General features: G+C 44.7%; 1 protein-coding gene and 1 long non-coding RNA gene across 7 annotated transcripts in view; one reads left to right on the forward strand and one right to left on the reverse strand.

Moving 5' to 3' along the window:
- Positions 1-18,160, reverse strand: part of FLI1 (Fli-1 proto-oncogene, ETS transcription factor) — a 73,766-nt gene extending 55,606 nt beyond the window's left edge. The window contains exons 1-2 of one of the 5 annotated variants that reach the window (XM_015884111.3): positions 17,652-18,160; positions 15,899-15,980 (exon numbers count right to left, since the gene is read on the reverse strand). In XM_015884111.3, coding sequence (XP_015739597.1) covers positions 15,899-15,937 — 39 coding nt within the window. In that variant the 5' untranslated portion in view covers positions 15,938-15,980; positions 17,652-18,160. Of the gene's footprint in view, positions 1-6,111; positions 6,390-6,525; positions 6,644-7,750; positions 7,946-15,871; positions 15,981-17,651 lie in introns of those variants that run through there. The other 4 variants (XM_032449080.2, XM_015884114.3, XM_015884113.3 and 1 more) reach the window with 4 other exon arrangements.
- On the forward strand, positions 5,280-5,839 carry LOC146755291 (uncharacterized). Of its 2 annotated transcripts, none has more exons than XR_014938183.1 (3): positions 5,280-5,389; positions 5,496-5,580; positions 5,704-5,839. It is a non-coding gene; the product is annotated as an uncharacterized LOC146755291 (long non-coding RNA). The 2 variants fall into 2 exon arrangements; XR_014938182.1 differs by having other exon boundaries at positions 5,325-5,389; positions 5,477-5,580.
- Positions 18,161-19,233: the final 1,073 nt, after the last annotated feature.

Here is a 19,233-nt window from a genome sequence, read left to right on the forward strand (position 1 = left end):
GCCTTAAAAGCTAATGAGAACTGCAGACTGTCAATACCTTTACAAGTCAAACTGGGTGCTCAGTTAAACAAATATGCTCTCGCCTGCCTCTTTTTAGGACTGATCCATACTGATGGATCCTTTCACATAATCATTTTCAAGTTTTAACTCTGGCACTATTGTCCCTCAATAAACAGAAAGCTTATTGGAACATACATAAATGTCTTCAGTAACATAGGTCCTTTTGTTTAGGTCTTACAGCAAAAGGAAAATCTTTTGGTAGTGGAGGTGGGGGAGGAGGGAAGTAACGTTTGTGGCTTTACTACAAGAGACGGGTTTCTAGATCAATATTACTAGCTGTGTAGATATGCATCGGTAATAATACGGCCTGGGTAATGAGAGAAAGAGAGGAAATAAGCAGTAGGTACATTCACAGTTTGAAGACTTTTATATTTGGAAGTCAGTAGAATAAATTGTCCTGTACCATACATTGCTGTTTGTACCAGCATAATTTAGGTTGGTGCTGGTGTCTGGTGTCTGTGATGATGCAGCAATAATGTTAGCAATGATAGGTCCACCATCAAGCAAATTATTCCCTAAAAGAGGCTGAAAACCTCCTTTAGTTCTTATTTTCATAAACAGCTACAAATATGTACTCATAGCCTCACAAAAAAGCATTTGTTCATTCAGAAGTTGTTCTGAGGCACCACTCATGGAACTGATAGAACTCTATAAGCCAAGAAGTGCATCCAGAGAGCCCTGTTTACACACACTGGCGTACACACCAACGCATTATGCTCATGTGTTCATGCGTGCATGAAAGCAGGAGAGGCATAGACACTGGAAAGAGATCTGTTGTCCCATTCAGAGTGAAAGATCTGAAAGAGAATTTTACATTTGAGATGAAAAGCTGGTTTCAGACTAAGTTGTAGAGCTAAGCTTAAGATGTTAGACCCATCTCTTCTAGGCAAGCCACGCATGCATTCATGCTTGCTCTAGTATTGATACCACGCTTCTGTGTCTGGAGGTGTCTAGCAAACCCACAGATATCTGCAAATCTGAAGTTACTGCTCTCTTGGCTCCTTTAATTTTCCTGACTCAAGCAGAACGAGAAACTTTCTTTTTTCAAAGGCAAAAAATAAAAATAAAAAATAGGGTGTTGTGTAAGAATATCATGTACTGATGTTTTATGGTGAGAAAAAGTATGGAAGGTGTCCCATGTCATGAGGTTATATGTTCATAAATTCAAGGCCTGTTGTGATGTGAATTGAAATTAGGAGGAAGGCTTTCTGGAAAGGCAGAAGAGACCCAAAGAGAAAAGTTTCTGCAAAAATTGCTATAAATTTCCTTCTCCCAGCATGCCTCTCTTTATCAGCATGTCATCTCAGGCCTTACTTTAGTGAGGTGTGAAGTGTGACCTTACTCATTGCTCCTTTTAATTTCTGTCCTTTTCTCATAACATTCTAATGAAGAGTTCTACTCTTACACACTGACTCTAGCAAAATTCTGCTGGGAAGAATGCTGCAAGGAGTCACAAAAGTTGGGCCTGCCCCCATCTTACAGCAAGATTATCATAAAATTAAAATAAATAACTAAAATAAAAGCATGAAATCCTCAAGACACGCATGCTACTACTCAAAGTGACCACATCCTGTTAGGGTGAAATCCACAGTGGTGCAGAGAAACTATACAATGCTCTCAGCACCTCTTTAAAGCCTCAGAGTGAAACCCCAAGTGCCTAAAATCTAAGCAGTTGTGCTGTTTTGGTGTGTATTAGGTTTGTTTCGGGCTTATCTTCCTTCCCAGTGCAGGAATAATTCTAATAAAGCTGAACTGCTCCATTTACAGAGCCTGGAAAGGTATTCCCTTTGTTTTACTTGTGAACAGGAGGTAGCATGGTTCACCTCGAGCTGACAGCACCCAGTGCTGAGCCAGGAGGGTGGGTGCATGGTAGACATTCTGCAATATATGCCACTAAAACAGCTACTGGGGTACCAGCCAACAAGGAATGTAAGTCTTGGAAATTTCAGAGGGTTTTGTTCAAAACTGCTTTTATGGGGCAGCAACGTGAAAATATGAGCAAACATCTGCGTGGGGTGTTTTTGTACTGGAGAGTAAGACTCTTGTCCTACGAGTCAATGCCTTCTTGCCAGGAAAGGCCATCTCTAAAAGGCCAAAGTAAGGGCAGTTTAAAAATGGCAAAACAGACGTTTAAACTAGCTCAAAAAAAGAAACATGTTCTTAGTTTGAGATCTTGATGGCCAAGTTTCAGGATGAGGGTGAATGAGCGAACGCCTACAGTTCACAAATGACAAGAAACAGTGATTGCAATAAGAAATCCTACCCCGCCCTTTGCTATAGCAACACCAGCATACAAGTTGTCTTCTCATGGAAAGAAAAAGAGACAAGTATGGTTGTCATCTACTTGGTAATGCAACATTTTCATTGAATGTCCCTCACATGGTCTCTCTCTTATTTCCAGAGCATGAGCATGAAGATATTTTCGCAGAATGAAAGCAGCAGTTACATAAACTGTGCTTTTCTTAATTAACAGTCAGGCCTTGGCAAGTGTAGTTACTTTAATAATCCACATGTAAATTGGAACTGAAATTATTAAACCAGCTTGAAACCACACTATTTGTTATTGTGAGGAAGTCCACGAGTGGGCATCTTGTTGACATTAGTTGTACTCTTTTTGATTTAATTTGAGGCAATGAAACCAAAATTCCCAAAACACAATGTAAGTGAAGCCAAAGCAAGATGTTAACCCCAAGAAGATGTGGTTTGTAAGATCTGGAGGCATTCAATAAAAATATTATAGATTATTTAAAATTAATCCTAACATAGACTGTCATCGGTTTCTTTGGCTCCTAATCATCTTCTGCAACTGTTGCTCACAGAACGTGGAGCAATATGATGATGAAGATGTGTTAATAAAGATTAAGGTTTGCTGTACTTCTTACTGCATAGAAGGCCTCAAAGCATCGCTGTAGAGGTCACCTTTCAATCCAGCCACTCCAACTGACATGTCTATAATTCCCCTCACAATAAATCAGTATTTTTGAAGAAATAAAGGTACACTCTACACCTGGTGTAGAATACAGTACAGAATACATCGTGTTTGACAATCAATGGTGTGTGATAAGGAAAGATGACCTGCAGTCCTGAGCTCATCCCATAATATCTCTGTGTTTGTATGGCGTTCCCTAACTTTGAGTTAAAGAACCCCAGCAGCTTCAATTCACACCTCCACATGTGTACACACAGGATATAAATATAGACCAGGATGGTCTAAACCACATTTATTCTTCGACTTGCCATTTCCCTGGGAGCGCACAGTTCTAAACATGCAAGACACCATGTATCTATGTATTACAAAGTTAGTCTGCAACTGGGTAGATTTATGGTTAAATTATTCAGTGTATGAAGAAACAGTTACCAGAAAGTCTGTTGTCAAGGCTTTTCCTAAATGGCATGAAAAGATTTAGAGGAAAGTGCAGGCTCAACACTGAGGTTGCAGGGTGAATTGATAGGTTTTGTAGTACTGGGATACACTGGTTCAAGCGTGTGGTCTTTGACCCAATTAAAGCAATTAGCCTGTGGAATAGTTTTACACAGACTTGAAAAAGCATTGTCACTTGTCTTGTTTACAGTGCTCAAGAATACACCTGGAACACGCACCCCTCTAACATTTCTAATCTGAGCTGCATAGCATTGCCTGCAACACAGACAGGAATCATTCAGTGTTTACGGAGCAAAGTGCTTCTTGACCACGCTTCTTAACCACAAATTTCATCTAGTCCCTCATTGTGCTCTAAATAATGAAAAAACTTTTTCTTCTGTTTTTTCTTGCCAGTCATCCATCTGCTTCTTTTCTGACATACCACTTCCCAAACCAAACGCACTGATTTGGGAGAAAACAATGTGTGCATCCTTCAGGATGGCAAACCTAAGGATATGGTTGCTTTTAGAATGCTTTCTCCTGGGTACAGCACAGGTTTGCTTTACTATGTCCTAGAATTTAGAAGATCTACCCTGAAGCACAGGTTATATATAGAGCACAGCATATTAAAAACATTTAAGCATCTCAAGCCACATCCTCTCTCATTGCCCTTCACCTGAGACAAGTCATGCAGGGTGGCCTAACCCCTTCCTTTCAGTGGTAAACTGCAGCAAATCTGCCAGTGCATGGCTCTGATGCTCCTTGAGAACCCACTCAATTCTCCACAGTAAGAAAATTTGCAATAAATCACCTATAACCCTGAGAACACTACAGGAGCTCTCAATCACTTGTGCAAGTGCCTGGTACAAAGAAGGGGTCAGTTATAGGAAGAAGTCAGCAGGAGACATGGATCTGCAGCAAGTTGCTGATGATCTTAGAATTGCTCAGTAAGAGGAGCCCAGCTGAGGCTCTGGTCTACCAGTATCCCATATCTCTCAGCTCAGCCAAATTCTTTCTGGACTACAAGTGAAGCAGGAAAATATAACACAAGGCTGCAAAGCAGATCCAGGAGCTGGGGCAGTGACCCAGGACCTGGCTGAGTTCCTCCTTTTGCCACAGCCTCCCCAGTGTGACCGCAGGCCGAGCTGCTAAGAGTTACAGTTCCTCATCCCCAAAGCCAGGGCAGGGGGTGACAGCAATAGGATTGCAGCATAGGGGGAGTGGGCAGAGGAGGAGATCCCAGAGGCACCATGGGCTGTGTGGGACAGGGGAATAATTCAGCACCTTTCAGAGCATGGTGCTGAGGGTCTGTGAAGAAAAGCAAGTCCATGTGTGCACTGCAGCAAAGGTACAGATGGGAAATTTCTGCACTTTCACTGTACAGTATTTTAGGGCTCCACAAATCAAAGAATGTTGGGGAGCACTAAACATATCCTGAATGAGGTCCAGGTTACTTTTGCTACAGACCTGAAGAGGTGGTAGGGAAGATGTGCATTATTCCTTCCATACCTCCCAAATGTTGTGCTTTCAACGCTCCTGCTTTTTCTCTTCCTTTCTGACATTTCCCCTTTTGTTCCCTCTGTCTTTCCTCTTTCCATTTTCTCTTCCTGCCCATCTCCTTCCCTCCTCACTTCACTTGAGACCCTTCCAAACACTGCACTTGTCACAAGCTGCAACGTGAGGGAGAAAGTTTCAGTTCCTGCCAGTTTGCAGCTTCTTTCTCCCCAGGTCAGCAGAAAAAGAAAAAAGAAAAAAAAAAAAAAAGAAAAAAAAAGAAAAAAAAAAGAGAAAAAAATAGAAAAAAGAGAGAGAGAGAGAAAAAAAAGGCTTTTAAGAAGAGATCAACACCCCACCCAGGCGATAGGCATCTTTCGAAATCCTCCAACTCAAACACACCCACAGTGTCTCTCGCTTCAAGGTTGCTGTTTGAGCTACTTCTGTGCTGTAGTGCTCCCTCAAGAAGAGCCCGTAAGCATAACCCAAAGCATGAAAGCAAACCCGCTGCTGCCTGGCCCTGGGGAAACAGCATAAGACACCTCAAGGGACTCCGAGAAGGTTTGGTTTATCTTTGCAGAAGCTGAAGTTTTGATGAGGGTGAAAGGAGGGGGAACCATTCTCTAAGCCCCAGCAGCGTCCTCGCTTGCTCAAGGCCACCAGAGGTTGGTTATGTTCGTGGTTTTTTTGCCACACTCTTTGCTTCCCCTTCCCCTTGCCTCGCCCCAAGCCAGGGTGATGTTTCTCCTCCAAACCACCCAGTTCCTTGCTCCCACCAAAATTACTAGAGGAAACGCCTGGACGACCAGCAGAACCAGCAATGCATTTCAGACAGGACCAGGAGAGGAAATCAGAGCCGGCTGACACCTAGACGCCAGCGGCACACATCTGGGGCCAGCCCGGAGCCCCGCAGTCCCCAACCACCCCCTTTCCCTGCGGCCCCGAGCGGTGCGGAGCGATGGTCCGGCAGCTGTCACTGCTTTTCCTCCGCTGCCCCGAGCCGGGCACGTCCCCGGGGCTCGCCTCGACCCCCTCCGTCCCTCCTTGGGGGCAGGAAGGCTGCTGGCCCCGCACCGCCCCCGCCTGCGGAGCCCCGAGCCCCGGGAGGAGGCAGCGGAGGAGCGGGGCAGCCCGGCCATGGAGCCCCCCGTGCCGCGCCACTCTGCCGGGGGTCCCCGTCCCCTCCCGCCCCTTACCTTAATAGTGCCGTCCATCTAGAATAACTTCCAGCCGGTACCAGCAATATTCCACACATTGACCCGGTTTAGCCTGCAGCTGAAGCCTCCCGAAGTTTTTATCCGTCTCTCTTTCACTTTTCTTTCTGTCTTTCCAGGGATTTTACTTTCCTCTGCTTATCCCGTCGCCTTCTCTCTCCCTCTCCCTCCCTCGCTCTCTCTGTCGCTCTTTTTTTAACTTTGGTTGTTGCAGCAGAGCGAAAAAGAGACAGTTAACCGGATGAAACGTTTTTTTCTGCTAATTTTGGGAAGTGAAGTCACTCGAGGAGGAAACTTTCGTCTCTCCACTGGTCCTGCCTTCTTGATCAAAATATATATATTTTACATACAGGATATTTGCTCCATTTAGATAAGAAGGGGCAGAACAATAGCTACCTCTGTCAGCTCTTGTTTGTCGTAGTGCAGCCAGTCCAACGGAGACCTTGCCTTGCACCCCAGACCGTATTAGCGAGCCCTGTGTGTCATCCCACAGTTTAGTTTAACATGTTTTTTGCTTCTTTTTTTTTTTTTTTTTTTCCCCTTTTGGCTGGAGCAGCTCTAGCCTGACTCACTGAATTTCCGCCTCTTCCCACAGATTTTTTTATTAATGCGTTTTCCAGTCATAGGCAAAAAAAGTAAGGGTAGAAAACCGTAAATACAACGCAGTTGGAGCATGGAGGGAGAGAAAGAAGCAAGAGGGAAAGAGGGAGAGGGAGAAAGGGAGAGAAAAAGAGAAAGAAAGAGAGAAAGAGAGAGAGAAAGAAAGAAAAAGTTAAGTCTGATGATCAAAATGTATTTAAACGTGCTGTGGCCCCGCTTCACGCCTGTCCCAGGCAGGGCTCCCAACAAGGAGTGTGAGACGGGTCCGGTCCCAGCAAGGAGGGAGCACTGAGTGCAATAATGCAGGGCAGACAAACGGCTCCAGTAATTAAACGCTCTGGAAGTTGGGCTGCTGGAAAGTGGAAGCTCTTTTCCACTGTCACCCCTACATCCTTCACTCCCAGTCGTCTCAAGGGCTGAGATATCAGGCTCCCAAGCAAAGGTCCTAAGCCCAATGGCAATACATCCATTGCACTCCGGGGGCTGGGAGCACCTTTCCCAGCCTCCCCTCCCCGCTCAACCTTATTGCAAAGCTGTTAAAATCCCACTCAGACGGGAAAAAAATCATACAATACAAACTTTAAAAAAGGCAAAAATTTACAGTAATTGACAGATCAGCTGAAGTTTTGTGTCAATACAGGCACTGAAGTAAAACCAAATCAAACACCAGCCTTTAAATCCCGCTTTCGACCTGTTGGGTCCCTGACGTGCAACTCTGTCTTTCATTCAAACGGGAGCGATCGCTCCAAAAGAAACGCGTTTTCCTTTTTCCGGGCAAGGCTGAAAGCCTCCGAAGGAACCGAGGGAAGGAGACAATACGCGCCTGTCCAGCTCCACTTCCCACCCCCTCCCCTTACAAAAATAACAGGCAACCACCAGCGGAACACATCGTGCAACGCTCCGGGCGTCCTGTATCCCCCACTTCTGCAAACTATTGCAGCCCGAGGAGAAGAGCCAAGAAAGAAAGTGTGGAGGCAGGAGGACTCTCCTGAACGTCAGATCTCTCGGTGGAGGGCATTACCTTGTCCAGTGCCAGCTGTGTCCAGTCTTTTTGTTTCCCCTGTCTTTAGTCCAACCACGGGGGGCAGGGGGGTGGGGGATCAAAATATATCCAACGTTATTCTGCACCCGCCCCTTCCAAAAGGGAAATGCAATAATGCCACTAGTGTTTCTACTCGCCTGCTGCAGAGATGCCTTATTAATACTTTATTTCTCCAAGCCCGAAGCTGGCAGGAGTGAGCTGTAGATTCCTCTTGCCCCTCCCTCCCCCCCTCCCCCCTCCTCTGAAATTAGTCTCATCAATTCAGCTACAATTTGGGAGTTCAGATGCAGACACGGGACTGAACGTGACCAGACCTGAAGCTTTGCCTTGCCGCTTACCGGCGACTGAGGCCGCCTGCAAGCAGGAGGTGAAGGCGGAGGGGCAGAGGGGACAGCCCGGCCGCCCCCCACCCCCGTCCTCCTCTGTCTGCTTTACAATCCAGGGGGCTGCGCTGGGGTCCCCGGAGAGCAGCACATCTGGATGCTGCTAGCGGGGTCAGGTCCCCCCTTGCCTAGGGCCACAAGAACTGGAGTTCAATTAAAAGAAATCGCAGTTAACCCTTTGCTTGCCTCATTACTCTTTTTGTCTTTCCCTCCCTCCCTTCCACCCCTCCAGCTACGCTCTTCTCCACTCCCCCTTTAGCCTTACCGCATGGCTGCTGCAACCAGAAAAGCCAGAGGTTAAAGGGAAGAGTGAAACGCATCCTTTCAAAACCCAAATGGTTTCCTCTCTAGACAACACTCTCCACCAGCCCCGAAAAACAGCAGAACTGGGGTGTGCGGGAGGGATCGTGACCGCGAAAGGAAGGGGGGAAATACCGTGGAAGGAGCCTCTTTCATCCACGGACCCCACGGAGCTCAAGGCTTCACCGAGAAATCACCTGAAAACGCAGCCAGAGTGTTGAAGAGGAGTCCTACGTGTCCAAAACGCCAGGCTGCTGAGGTGAACCAGCCCAGTAGCTCCCCAGTGCTCCCAAAGACAGGCAGATGTCAAGCATCCCCCTTCTACCACCTAGAGATAATTGAGGAGCACGACTCCGCATTTTATTGCCTGAAGGGCACCGTGACACTCAGGGGCTTATTTTGCATGTCTGAGAACGATTCAAAATGCAGCACGTTCGGGTCATCCAGGTTGGACCCATCAGATAAGATAACGAGCGAAGTTGCTAACCATTGTAACACTCAAGCTGAACGATCTACTCTTTTCCTCCCAAACAACATTTAAAACACAAATAAATAAATAAATGTAAGAATCCCTCGAAGTTATCTCAGACTTTAGGCAGCGATGCGCTGGGTCTGCTCCGCTCTTGGATGCGTATGTACATCCAGTAAAGGAATGACGGTCCGTTTAATGTGGTTACCACCAGACATCTGGGAAATCATTTGATCTTGGCAACCATGGAAGATTTCAGATGCTTGCATTGGGGCAGGCTGGTAGAAATCAGTTGCTCCTCGATTATTGTTTTTTTAACTGCATTTATGAATGAAACGAAATTCTCGTCCGATGGTTTTAATTGTTTCAATATCGATCTCAAGTGCTTGGCGTGTCCCCACCTCCTCCGTTCGTCCTTACAATTGAGCTACATAGACTGAAGCCGCACACAGGGATAAAGATGCTGGTTTGGTGTAGGAGGACACACTGGGGGCAGAACGAGACTATCTCACATCCAGTAAGAAAGGAGTAACTCCTGCGTGCAGTCCGATGCCAGCCCTTCTCGGGAGAACGTAACCTCAAAGATACGGCTCCCTGATTCACTCGAGATTAGAGAGTCATCATTTAACAATTAAAACCGTCTAATTATTCCGTAGGAGGAATAAACATAATGAAAATCTTCTCGGGCCTCAGCTGCAGGATGGAAACACTCTTTTCGGATCCCACTTTAAACTAATTGGGCAAAGCTCTGCTTTGCAGTGAAAGCAACAGAGAGGGTGCAGTTGAGTTTTCTAGCGTCTCTAGCAGAGTTTTCTAGGTCCCTCCTGGTCCACAGGAACAACCCATAGGATTTGGGAACTTGAACCCGGAAAGTTACTCACTGCTAATCAGCGCTAAGTAAAACATAATGTCTTAAAAGTAGCGTGGAGAAGATGCAGCAGCTTTGAAGCTGCGTTGCAATTAGGCGGAGAGTGGGCAAGCAGCGTCCTGGCCGGTTTTATTTGAGCTCCATGTCCCAATAAAACAGCCCCCACCCCCCTTCCCTCCCCAATCCCGCAATTATTGAAAAGCTGAGCAAAAAAACAAAAATACCGAAGGCCAAAAAAACAGACGGCAGTGCACTAGCTCCAAAGGTCTGGCCCCTCGCTTGAGGCCATAATTAATTTGAGATTTATTTTTATTGGAGAACCCAGTCTCGTCTGACCTTAGCCAAACAAGACTTCAGCTAGACCCTTGATGCGCTTGAATGGAACAGAATATTTCTCTCTAACTTCTCTTCAGGCATCTGTGCCTGCTTTGAATTTGTTCCTCAGACTTCATATATTTGGAGATTTGCAGGAAAGATTTTAAGCATTTTTCCCCTTCAGCATTCACTTTCTCTTCCCGTTTTGCTCCCTTTTCTTGCCACGTTGGGTTGGAAACGCATATGGAAGGCTGGAATACAAAATCCTCTGGTTCCAGCATATTGGTGGGGGTTGTTTTTCTGTAAATCGTAGGGAAAAAAACGGAGCCATTAGAGGGTCGCAGAGCTGGGGAGGATTGGGCTGTTTAAATGCTGGTATCCGGAGGGTCCGAGTCACCCAGTGCAAAATCTTGTCCCCTGTGCCCGAGTGTGGTTCACTTTAGAAAGCCTCAGAATGCCACATTTCCAGGAGAAACGACGTTTTTTCTACAATTTCTACTGAAATCCAAACAATATCTTGAAAGTAAAGAGGGGGGAGAAGCAATGCCAGCCCTGACCCACGCAGTGCTTGACTTCAGCACGGGTAAAAACCAGGCAGGATTTGTTGGGCACCAGGAAATGGAAGGGGATTTTGTCTCTTTGAAACAGAGAAGCGGCTGCAAACAGGAGCTAAATCCTTAAGCAGCAAGTTGTCGGGATGCGCTGTTGAAGTCTAACAACGGCGTTTCTGCCTCAAAATGAGAACGATTCTGTGCATACACAGATCAACCATCACTCTGTGTGACTGTGAAGTGGGAATTGATGGAAGCCCATACCCACAACTGCCCACCCTGCCCTGTCGGCAAAGCCCCCGTTCTCTGGGGATCCTGATGGTGTCCTCCCGAGCCCAGGTGCGAGGACCAGAAATTCTGCGGGACTCCGTGAATTGCAGAGGAGGAAAAAAAGAAAAAGAAAGAAGAAAGACAGGACTGGGTAAGGGTGGCCTCGGAAGGAACAACTTTACATTAACTCCAAGAAAATAAAGTCCATAAAGTCTGATTTTCCCCTTGTTTCCAGCATCCGTGTGTCTTTGAGCGTCTGTGGGATGCAGCCAGGCTAATAATCCCTCGGTGGGCTCCTTAGGTATCCTCTCTGTCTCAAGATTTCTGTTGAAAAATAACAATCATAATAATAAATAGCCAGATATTCTTTCCACACAATCTGTGCCCGGAGCAGCCTCTGGCTGCTGTTGTTTCATTGGGAGAGAAAATGTCCGTGCCAGGTTCACCAGTAGCCTTCGCATTGCCCTCTCCAAAGAAAATCCCACTGTTTTGTCCTTCAAGAGAAAAAAAAAAATAATAAAAAAAATATCTCTTCAGGGCTTCTGTAAACTTTCCAGGCAGAGGGAAAGCAAGAACAAACCAAATATTGTTTCCAGCCACCCAGACTATTTTGCCTCCATGAATATGCTTCTTTGTACGGTACCACAAACATTATGGCTGCATGAAATCCATTTTTAAAGCGAGAAGTCCTGCACTAGCACGATGGATCCTTCTTCCCATCTCAGGGAGCCGAGTGAAAGTCCATCTTCGTGTCCGTTCAGAGGTCTGGCCTGGAGAACATTTCCTGCACTAGTCAGCCCAGGGGAATCCTATGTCTTAAGGTTGGGCACCCCAGGGGAAATCATCCGTAGTGAGGTTCTACTTGGAAGGAGAAGGCAGGAGTCCTCAGCGCAACTGGAAAGCAGAACACGACCCGGCGATGCTGTGGTGTTGTGGCTCTATAGACAAGGGCGTCTTCCCAGGCTAAAAGGGCGAGAACTGCGATCCCCCCACTGCAACAACACTTCACAGATACTTAGGACTAGAAGAGACCATTAACGCCCTCTTCTTGCACTTCACTTTCAAGCTCTCGCCTCCAATGCTGGTACCCGAAGCGGCCTAAGGAGCGCATCTCGGCTGGATGCTGCCGGAGGGCTGAAGAAAAACGCTGGAGAAGAGAATCACGGAATCATAGGGTTTGAAAGGAACCTATGGAGACCATCCAGTCCAAACCTCCGCTAAAGCAGACCTGCTAGAGTAGATTGCAGCACCGCGAAATGACTCCTGTATTGCCTTTACACACATAGCAGTGCACAGGCTGGTGATACAGAAGAGGAGTGAGGAGCAGTTTGTGGCAATGGTAATAATTAAAAATTCAGCATGCAAAGGTCATGTTGCTCTGTTTATAGTCCTAATGCTTTCCATATCCTTGCAGTCTGGATTCCAGTTCTGTCTTTTAAAATTTAATTTCCCAATTATATTACATGTTTCGTTCTCAAAGTCAAATACTCGTGTTTAGATGAGATTAGCACCCTCTGACATACAGTAAATTGTTAACTGCTATTAACTACTTGCAGATCAGTAAGTATCATAATGGTATAGAGAACAGAAATAATTCATCAAGAACATGGAAGAAATGAGTAAGGATCATAAATATTTTGTAATACTTAGGAATCTCTACTGCACTGCTGCATTAAGGCTCAGGCAAGGATGCACAAGAGAGAATGTGTGCTGTCATGAAGTTAAATAGGATCTTATAACAGTGCTTTAGGTGCAGATCTGTATGTCCTGAGATGTAAATCAAGGTTACAACACTGGCAAGTAAGTGTGACTCAACATAAACCACCTCTGTTAAAACAAACCATTTTAAAATTCAAAACCTCGACTTCCTCCCTCTCCAGTGTCCTACCCCACACTTTTGCATTTTGAAAAGCATGGTTAGGAAGCTGTGTGGCCTGAGGGTGATCACTGGCTGTTTTGTACCTCAGGGGTATGGCACCAAACTTGATGAGCTGCACTTCTGAACAAGGCAAAGGATAAACGCAATGCTTATATATATCATACATTCATTGAAGAGAACTTTCTGAACTTGGACGTTTGAACCCAGTCCTGCTTTTCTTCTGTGTGATGGAGGCACTATGCCATCAGCTGGGATTCCATGAAGGCCTCAAAAAGTAGAGTTCATCTTTGCCATAATTCAAACAGATGAAACTTCTGAAGAAGGAATGACATGAAGGGGGGGAAAAAAAGAAAAAGGAAAAAAGAGAGAGGAAGGTAGAGAGAAAGAATTCGAATTTAACTTCTTGCTATTTAAATGTCTCGCTAACCACAACTTGGTAAGTCCTCAAAGATGAGTGTAGATAAGCAGGAAAGAGAAAGCAAGAGAAAGCACTTCAGAGATGGAGAAATTGAAACAGAGAGTTGAAGCGCCTTACTTGGGAATACCAACACCAGAAGGGACTGGGTCAGTACACAGGATTCCTGACTATCCTGGATTGTGAGTCATTGCCATTTCTACAAACAAACCAGTCTCAGTAGCATCACTATGTGGGCCCTGAGTGCACTGACACTGTCATCAAACTCAGAGGGGCCAGATACTGACATAACCTGTGTGTTCAAGGCTCACATTCTCCGGCATTTAAGCGTATTCTTACTTCTAAGAGCAATTTTGTTGACCTCAAGGAGCTATGCAGGTACTTTTTTCCATCACTGGTACTGAACTGCTCAACTGAAAACTTTACAGTTCCATAGCAGATATCTCCTTTGCCTTTTAAAGGACTTCAGATCAGCCCTAAGAGCTTTCTTTCAAAACTCTGCTGGATTTTTAAGCACAGGAACAAATTATTTCCCCAGTGACACTGGTGTGAATGAAGCTTTACAGACAAAATACCAAAGACAAGGCTCTGCCCAAAATGATGGCAGCTGATGATGAAGGGCTGTAAGAAGAGGCAGAGTTCAGCATCACACAGCCCACTCATCCCACCACTGCTGAGACACTGAGTGGATGTCCAGCTGTAGGCGTTCTTCCTGGAGGATAACACACACAGTTATCTGAAGAGAGCTTTGTCCAAGCATGTTGCTTGCAGGATTATACATAATGAGAGGGCTATGTTGACACAGTTAAGGATTGACTCACTCAGTCCTGTTGGAATATTAAGTTATTTAGGCCTGGATCTTGGTTCCATTTAATTCAAAAGGAATCTTGCTACTAACTGCAGCAGCAGCAGCTGGATCTTGCCTCACAGTAAAAGGCAATGATACCATAATATAGGATGTCAAAGGGCCTTCATCTCTTCATTGTAAACAGAACACATCTAAGATCATTTCCCATACATAGGAACACCAAAGAGAAGTCAGTCCTAAAGCTGGGCACAGACTACATCATTTATTTCTTTACTTGAAAGTTTACTGAATCTGCTTTCTTGAGACTTTAATTTCATTTGTTATGCACGGAGTTTATATTCTTCCAGAATCTGGTCCAAAGCAATGTGAATCTAATAAGCAAAATTAAATCATTAGTGTACCCTGAAACACTGGTAGGGGATATCCATAGGGGGATATTAGCCCAATCTGGAATCTTGACCATTTCTGGTACAATTCCCTCTAGAAACCTCATCCAGAAAGATGCACAAGTTCATCCAACCAAGGAATGCAAGTAATTCTTTGTGACCTGGGATCCTTCCCACCAAGCTTGCATTTCCGATACTAATACCTCCAAAAAACTGCTGGCAAAATGATCTGTAGCCTTGGGATTCTACACAGAAATCATTCAGTGAATCACTTCCAATAAAGTGCATGCACATGAAAATCAAAATCGACACATGGATCACCGACTAAGGGAAAAGAAAAGAAAGAGACAGAGAAAATTCCTGTAATAAATTATTCATTACAAATTATCCACCCAGCTCTAGTTAACACCCTTCTGCAGTTCTTCAGCCTGGGAGAGAAGACATTTGTGTTTTAGATTTTCCCTAAGTGCTGTTGCATGCAGGGTTTGCCTTAAACGTGTAACCCAGATGTCCCAGGCATGGTTTATTTACATTCTTGGGAACTGTTGTGGTAAAAAAACTATATGATGTCAAATATAATATAGTGCTCAATTGAGTTATAAAGGGACAAGGCTGTGCCAGCTCTTCTTTGGAATTTGTTTTAATCTTATGAAAGAGCTACAAGTGGCACATGGAAATACATCCTTAGATTCACATTTTAATTTAAAAAAAAAATGTACATGCATTATTAATGTATAAATGCAAGTTCTAGTAGTCCATGGCAGTATCCATTACCAATAATACCAATTGAAGTCAATTTTCCTACAGAATTGTATGGAAGAATTGATTGAAGAAAACTGCAAGTGACACTATGAAAGAAATGCCAGTTTTACAAAGCACTGCCTGCTGTGACCATCCATTTCTTCAGTAACTGAAAGAGATGTTTTGTTTTAACACATTAAATACTTTTTCCCTTCCAAATCTGTTTAGAAACATACAATTCAAAACCGGAACTTTTCATATTGTCTTCATATTGAATTCAATGGCTGGTGTGGCAGGGGAAGTAGAGTGATACTAAATGAAGTTTAGCTTTAGTTCAGTGTTTAATGGTACCTAAGAAATCAGAAAATTGGAAGCCATACGATATCAGCAGCACACCACCATCATACTGGTTCCAGAGAAATAAGCCACTACTATCTGGCCATTAAGGACACCTCACAATAACAGTGGTTACAGTATAATCCACAAAGCCAACCATCATTGCATTATAGAAGACAAGAGAATCTTAACATACCATTACTCTCATGATTCAGCTTCAGACTCAGCATTGCCTGCTTCCAGAACTATAACTGCTATACCAGCCCCTTTCCCACTGAAGGTTTTGTTTTATTCCCAGCTAAGTTCATTGGGAATGGAAGACATTCAATCAACACAAACAATTGCAAATGTTTTGAAGGATTGTAATTTTTGACATTACCTGTTTAAAGATGCTGTCATGTCTTACCTTGACGTAAGACGAAGTGTCTGGTACAGTCTGAAACATCCTTACGTGTTTAGAAGATATTTTTAAAGGTCCTAAAATAGCTCTGAAATTAAAATAGAAAATAAAGCCTTATCTATCTATCTGTAAAGAAACAGAGCGCTGTTTACAAAGTAAGGCTAATAGTATTACTTAAAGAGAAGTCATCAGGCATTTAAGTGAAAGAAAGGACACAGATAAACGTCCACCGCAGTAACTAAATGTCAAGTATTAGACAGGACTTCACAAAGCAGGGCTTTGTTTCTATGTTTAACAACAGTTTGTTTGTTTTTGCATGTGGATTTTTTGCCCCCTCAGGAAAAGTGACTTCTTCACTTCTGGCGAGAGCAGAGGGAAACGTCTGACATTTGATTAACTGAATTTCTTAGCCAACAATTAAAAGCCATCTGAAATACTCATGTTTTCATGTCGAGACTAGTTAACCCTATTGACTTGTATCCAAGGGTTTCACTTGGCTGAACGAGGGGCAGTTGCCTTTCGTGGCTCATTGAAACCATGCCGAGCCATTAGCCTGCCGGCCTCTATTGATTTAAAGAACCTTTCTCACCAATAATAATTAAACAATAAATTTTAAACATAACGAACGGAAATATCATTCCACATAGCACTGAAAACCCAGAGATGTCAATCTCAGTCCTTCCATTTCGGAGAGCGCCGTTTCTCGAACACAGCCCTGCTTTATCTCAGCTTTGCATCAATGCAGTGCATCTGTTTTGCTGTATTTCTAAGACTTGATGATCTCCCGACGAACAGGTTTTTGCCTCTTCCCCTTTACCCCCCAAGTCATCGTCGCAGAGATCGACTACAACCGTGGAAAACGTAAAGCTACGTGGGAAAATGAATCTGTAATCACTGCAAGGTCTGACAACTTTCTCTACCCGTTTCACTCAGGATCTGCAATTCCCTTTGAACGAGCCGGAGAACGATTAGTTTGCTGTAATTAGTGGCTCGTTAAAAGCACGAATCCCCCCTTTTAGCGTGCAGCTCGAAGTGCTGCCGTCCTGCCGCTATTTTCCAGGGGGTGGCTCGGTGCTTCCAGGATTTACCACGGAAAACTACGGAATGAGAAACAGGCGCAGAGCGTTGCTGATGAGCGCGCAGTGCGGTGCGCCCTGCTCTGTGCGCAGCGCTGCGGAGAGGCTGCTGCTTTGGGAGAAGCAGAGGAAGGAGGAAAAAGGCAAACAGCCCAAAGACTCTGGAAAATAACAGTTCTCTATCTGCAAGCCGCCCCCCTTTTATTGATTTTTAAAGCATTTATTACGCGGCCAGCTGGCACAGAAGGGCAACTGATTATAAAATCGGCAATGTGTTTCTGATAAGTACAATTCTTTTTTTTTTTTCCTGTCGTCCTCCCTCCTAACACATTCCAGTTTCTTTTGCTTCTGAACTTGCAACGGGGGGTGGGGGTAGACAGAGTGGAGGGCAATTTTCCTTCGCCAGTAAATTTTCTAGGGTCAAGGATTCTCGTCTCAGTTTCCCCTGCTCCCCTCTTTTACCCCTCATCAGCGCTCCCCCACCCCCGCTCACCTCGTACAATTACGCGTGTTCGAATAAATAAATACATCTGCATATTTGGAACCAGCCTTAAGAAGTCTGCTGTGGATTATTTATCAATCGCCTTACCCTGCCAGCATCGGTAGAAACACAAAAGGGCCTCTTAAACTACTTTTAGATTCACCTCTTGCTTAGTCTTATTACTATTATTTAAATGACTCACCTTTGATACCCTCTCCCCTCAACCAGTGGCAGACCAGATTGTAAAGATCCAGGTTGAGACCAAAACCAAAACTCCCCACCAGCTGTGGGTTACTACCCTGCCGCTGCAGTTTTGCAAAGGAGAGATTAAACTTGTTAGATCCAAAGCAGCGCTGGAGTTAGTATTCCCAGCCCATCCAGACAGGCTGCATCAACCAGGCATTTCCTCAGGGGGCTTCTGCAGCGCTCGCAGCTCCAATACGTGCTTTCTTTCCCCTCTCTTCTGTGCCCTCTACTTTTCATTTGATTTCCGTTTTCCCCTTTATCAATATTTCAGTTGCTCCCCCAGATTAATCACGGCTATGTGACATCTTCGCCCGCTGAGCCTTGTCTGGAGCTACTCACGACTTTAAAGAAGGAGGAAAAAAAAAAAGGAAAGAAAAAAATCACAACTTTCTTAAAAAAAATATTGCTGAGGAGTCAAGCCGAAAAGAGACGCTGAGTGGAGCTCAAGTGCTACTTTAAATCCCCCTTTTAAATAAGGAAGTTTCAAATATCCGTTTTAAAATCATCGTTCCTTACTTTGAGCTTTTTCCCCCGGACTCTTACCTTGAAAACAGTTAACCCGTTTCCCTCTGAAGTAGAAGTGGAAATAGCACGGGCTGCATTCAGAGGGCTGTGCAGACCCACACGGCTGGAGGAGCGAGAAGGGACCATCTCCAGCCTATTCTGCACCCAAAACCTCCAGACCCTTAGAGCTACTTAATAATCCCTATCAAACAGAAACACTAATAGGGAATAGAAAAAACCTCTTCAAGTCAGGGATGTGTTTCACGCTGCCATCTCGGTAGGGCTGGTGTGCAACATTTTGCACTAACCTGGGGGAGAAACTGATATTCGTCCGACATCAACGTTGAATGTAACCCCCGAAGAGTTACCAAAACTATTTGGAAAATGTCCTTCCAATCTCTATTCTCTTTCTCTCCTTCCCGACTTTGCCCCAAATTCCAACATATTGAAACATTTTTCTCCTTAATAAGAGGAACATATAAAGTGAAGGGGTGAAAGGGCAACTTGGGAGCCGTGCCTAGAGCTCCGCACACAATTTACTCTGTGCTAGACGAGCCGTTTAGCATTCCTCCCAATTTCCAAGGAAAACAGACTCAGACCTGTACCTAATGGCCAGGGACCTCGCCAGAGCCACTTTTTAATATAGAAATTCTTCGGATTCTTTGTTATTATTGTTGTTGTTGTTTTTGTTACGCGAGAGAGTTTCCTAGGCACGGTAAGGTAAGCACCTGGGATTTTAGGAGGAAGATAGAGGGAAGAAAATACCAGAGGGAAGGGAAAACCAGCCATAGGGGGGGACCGGCGAGGTGTGTGTGTGTGTATAGGGGAGGAGGGAGGGCACAAAATCCACCCAAAATCGGCCTTGTCATTTTTTTGCCGTGGCTTTAAAAAAAACAACCACACGCATCGGGTTAAAAACGAGCCTTAATCTCATTATTCGGCGGGGACGCGAACACCTCTTTGTACACCCTCACAAGCGAGGCAGCTAGCGAGCGAATCAGATCACATTTCAAAGTCATTTTTCAGTCTTTTCT

This window comes from Coturnix japonica, chromosome 34, assembly GCF_054131305.1.
Source record: "Coturnix japonica strain WE chromosome 34, WE-NBRP24, whole genome shotgun sequence".
Taxonomy (NCBI): domain Eukaryota; kingdom Metazoa; phylum Chordata; class Aves; order Galliformes; family Phasianidae; genus Coturnix; species Coturnix japonica.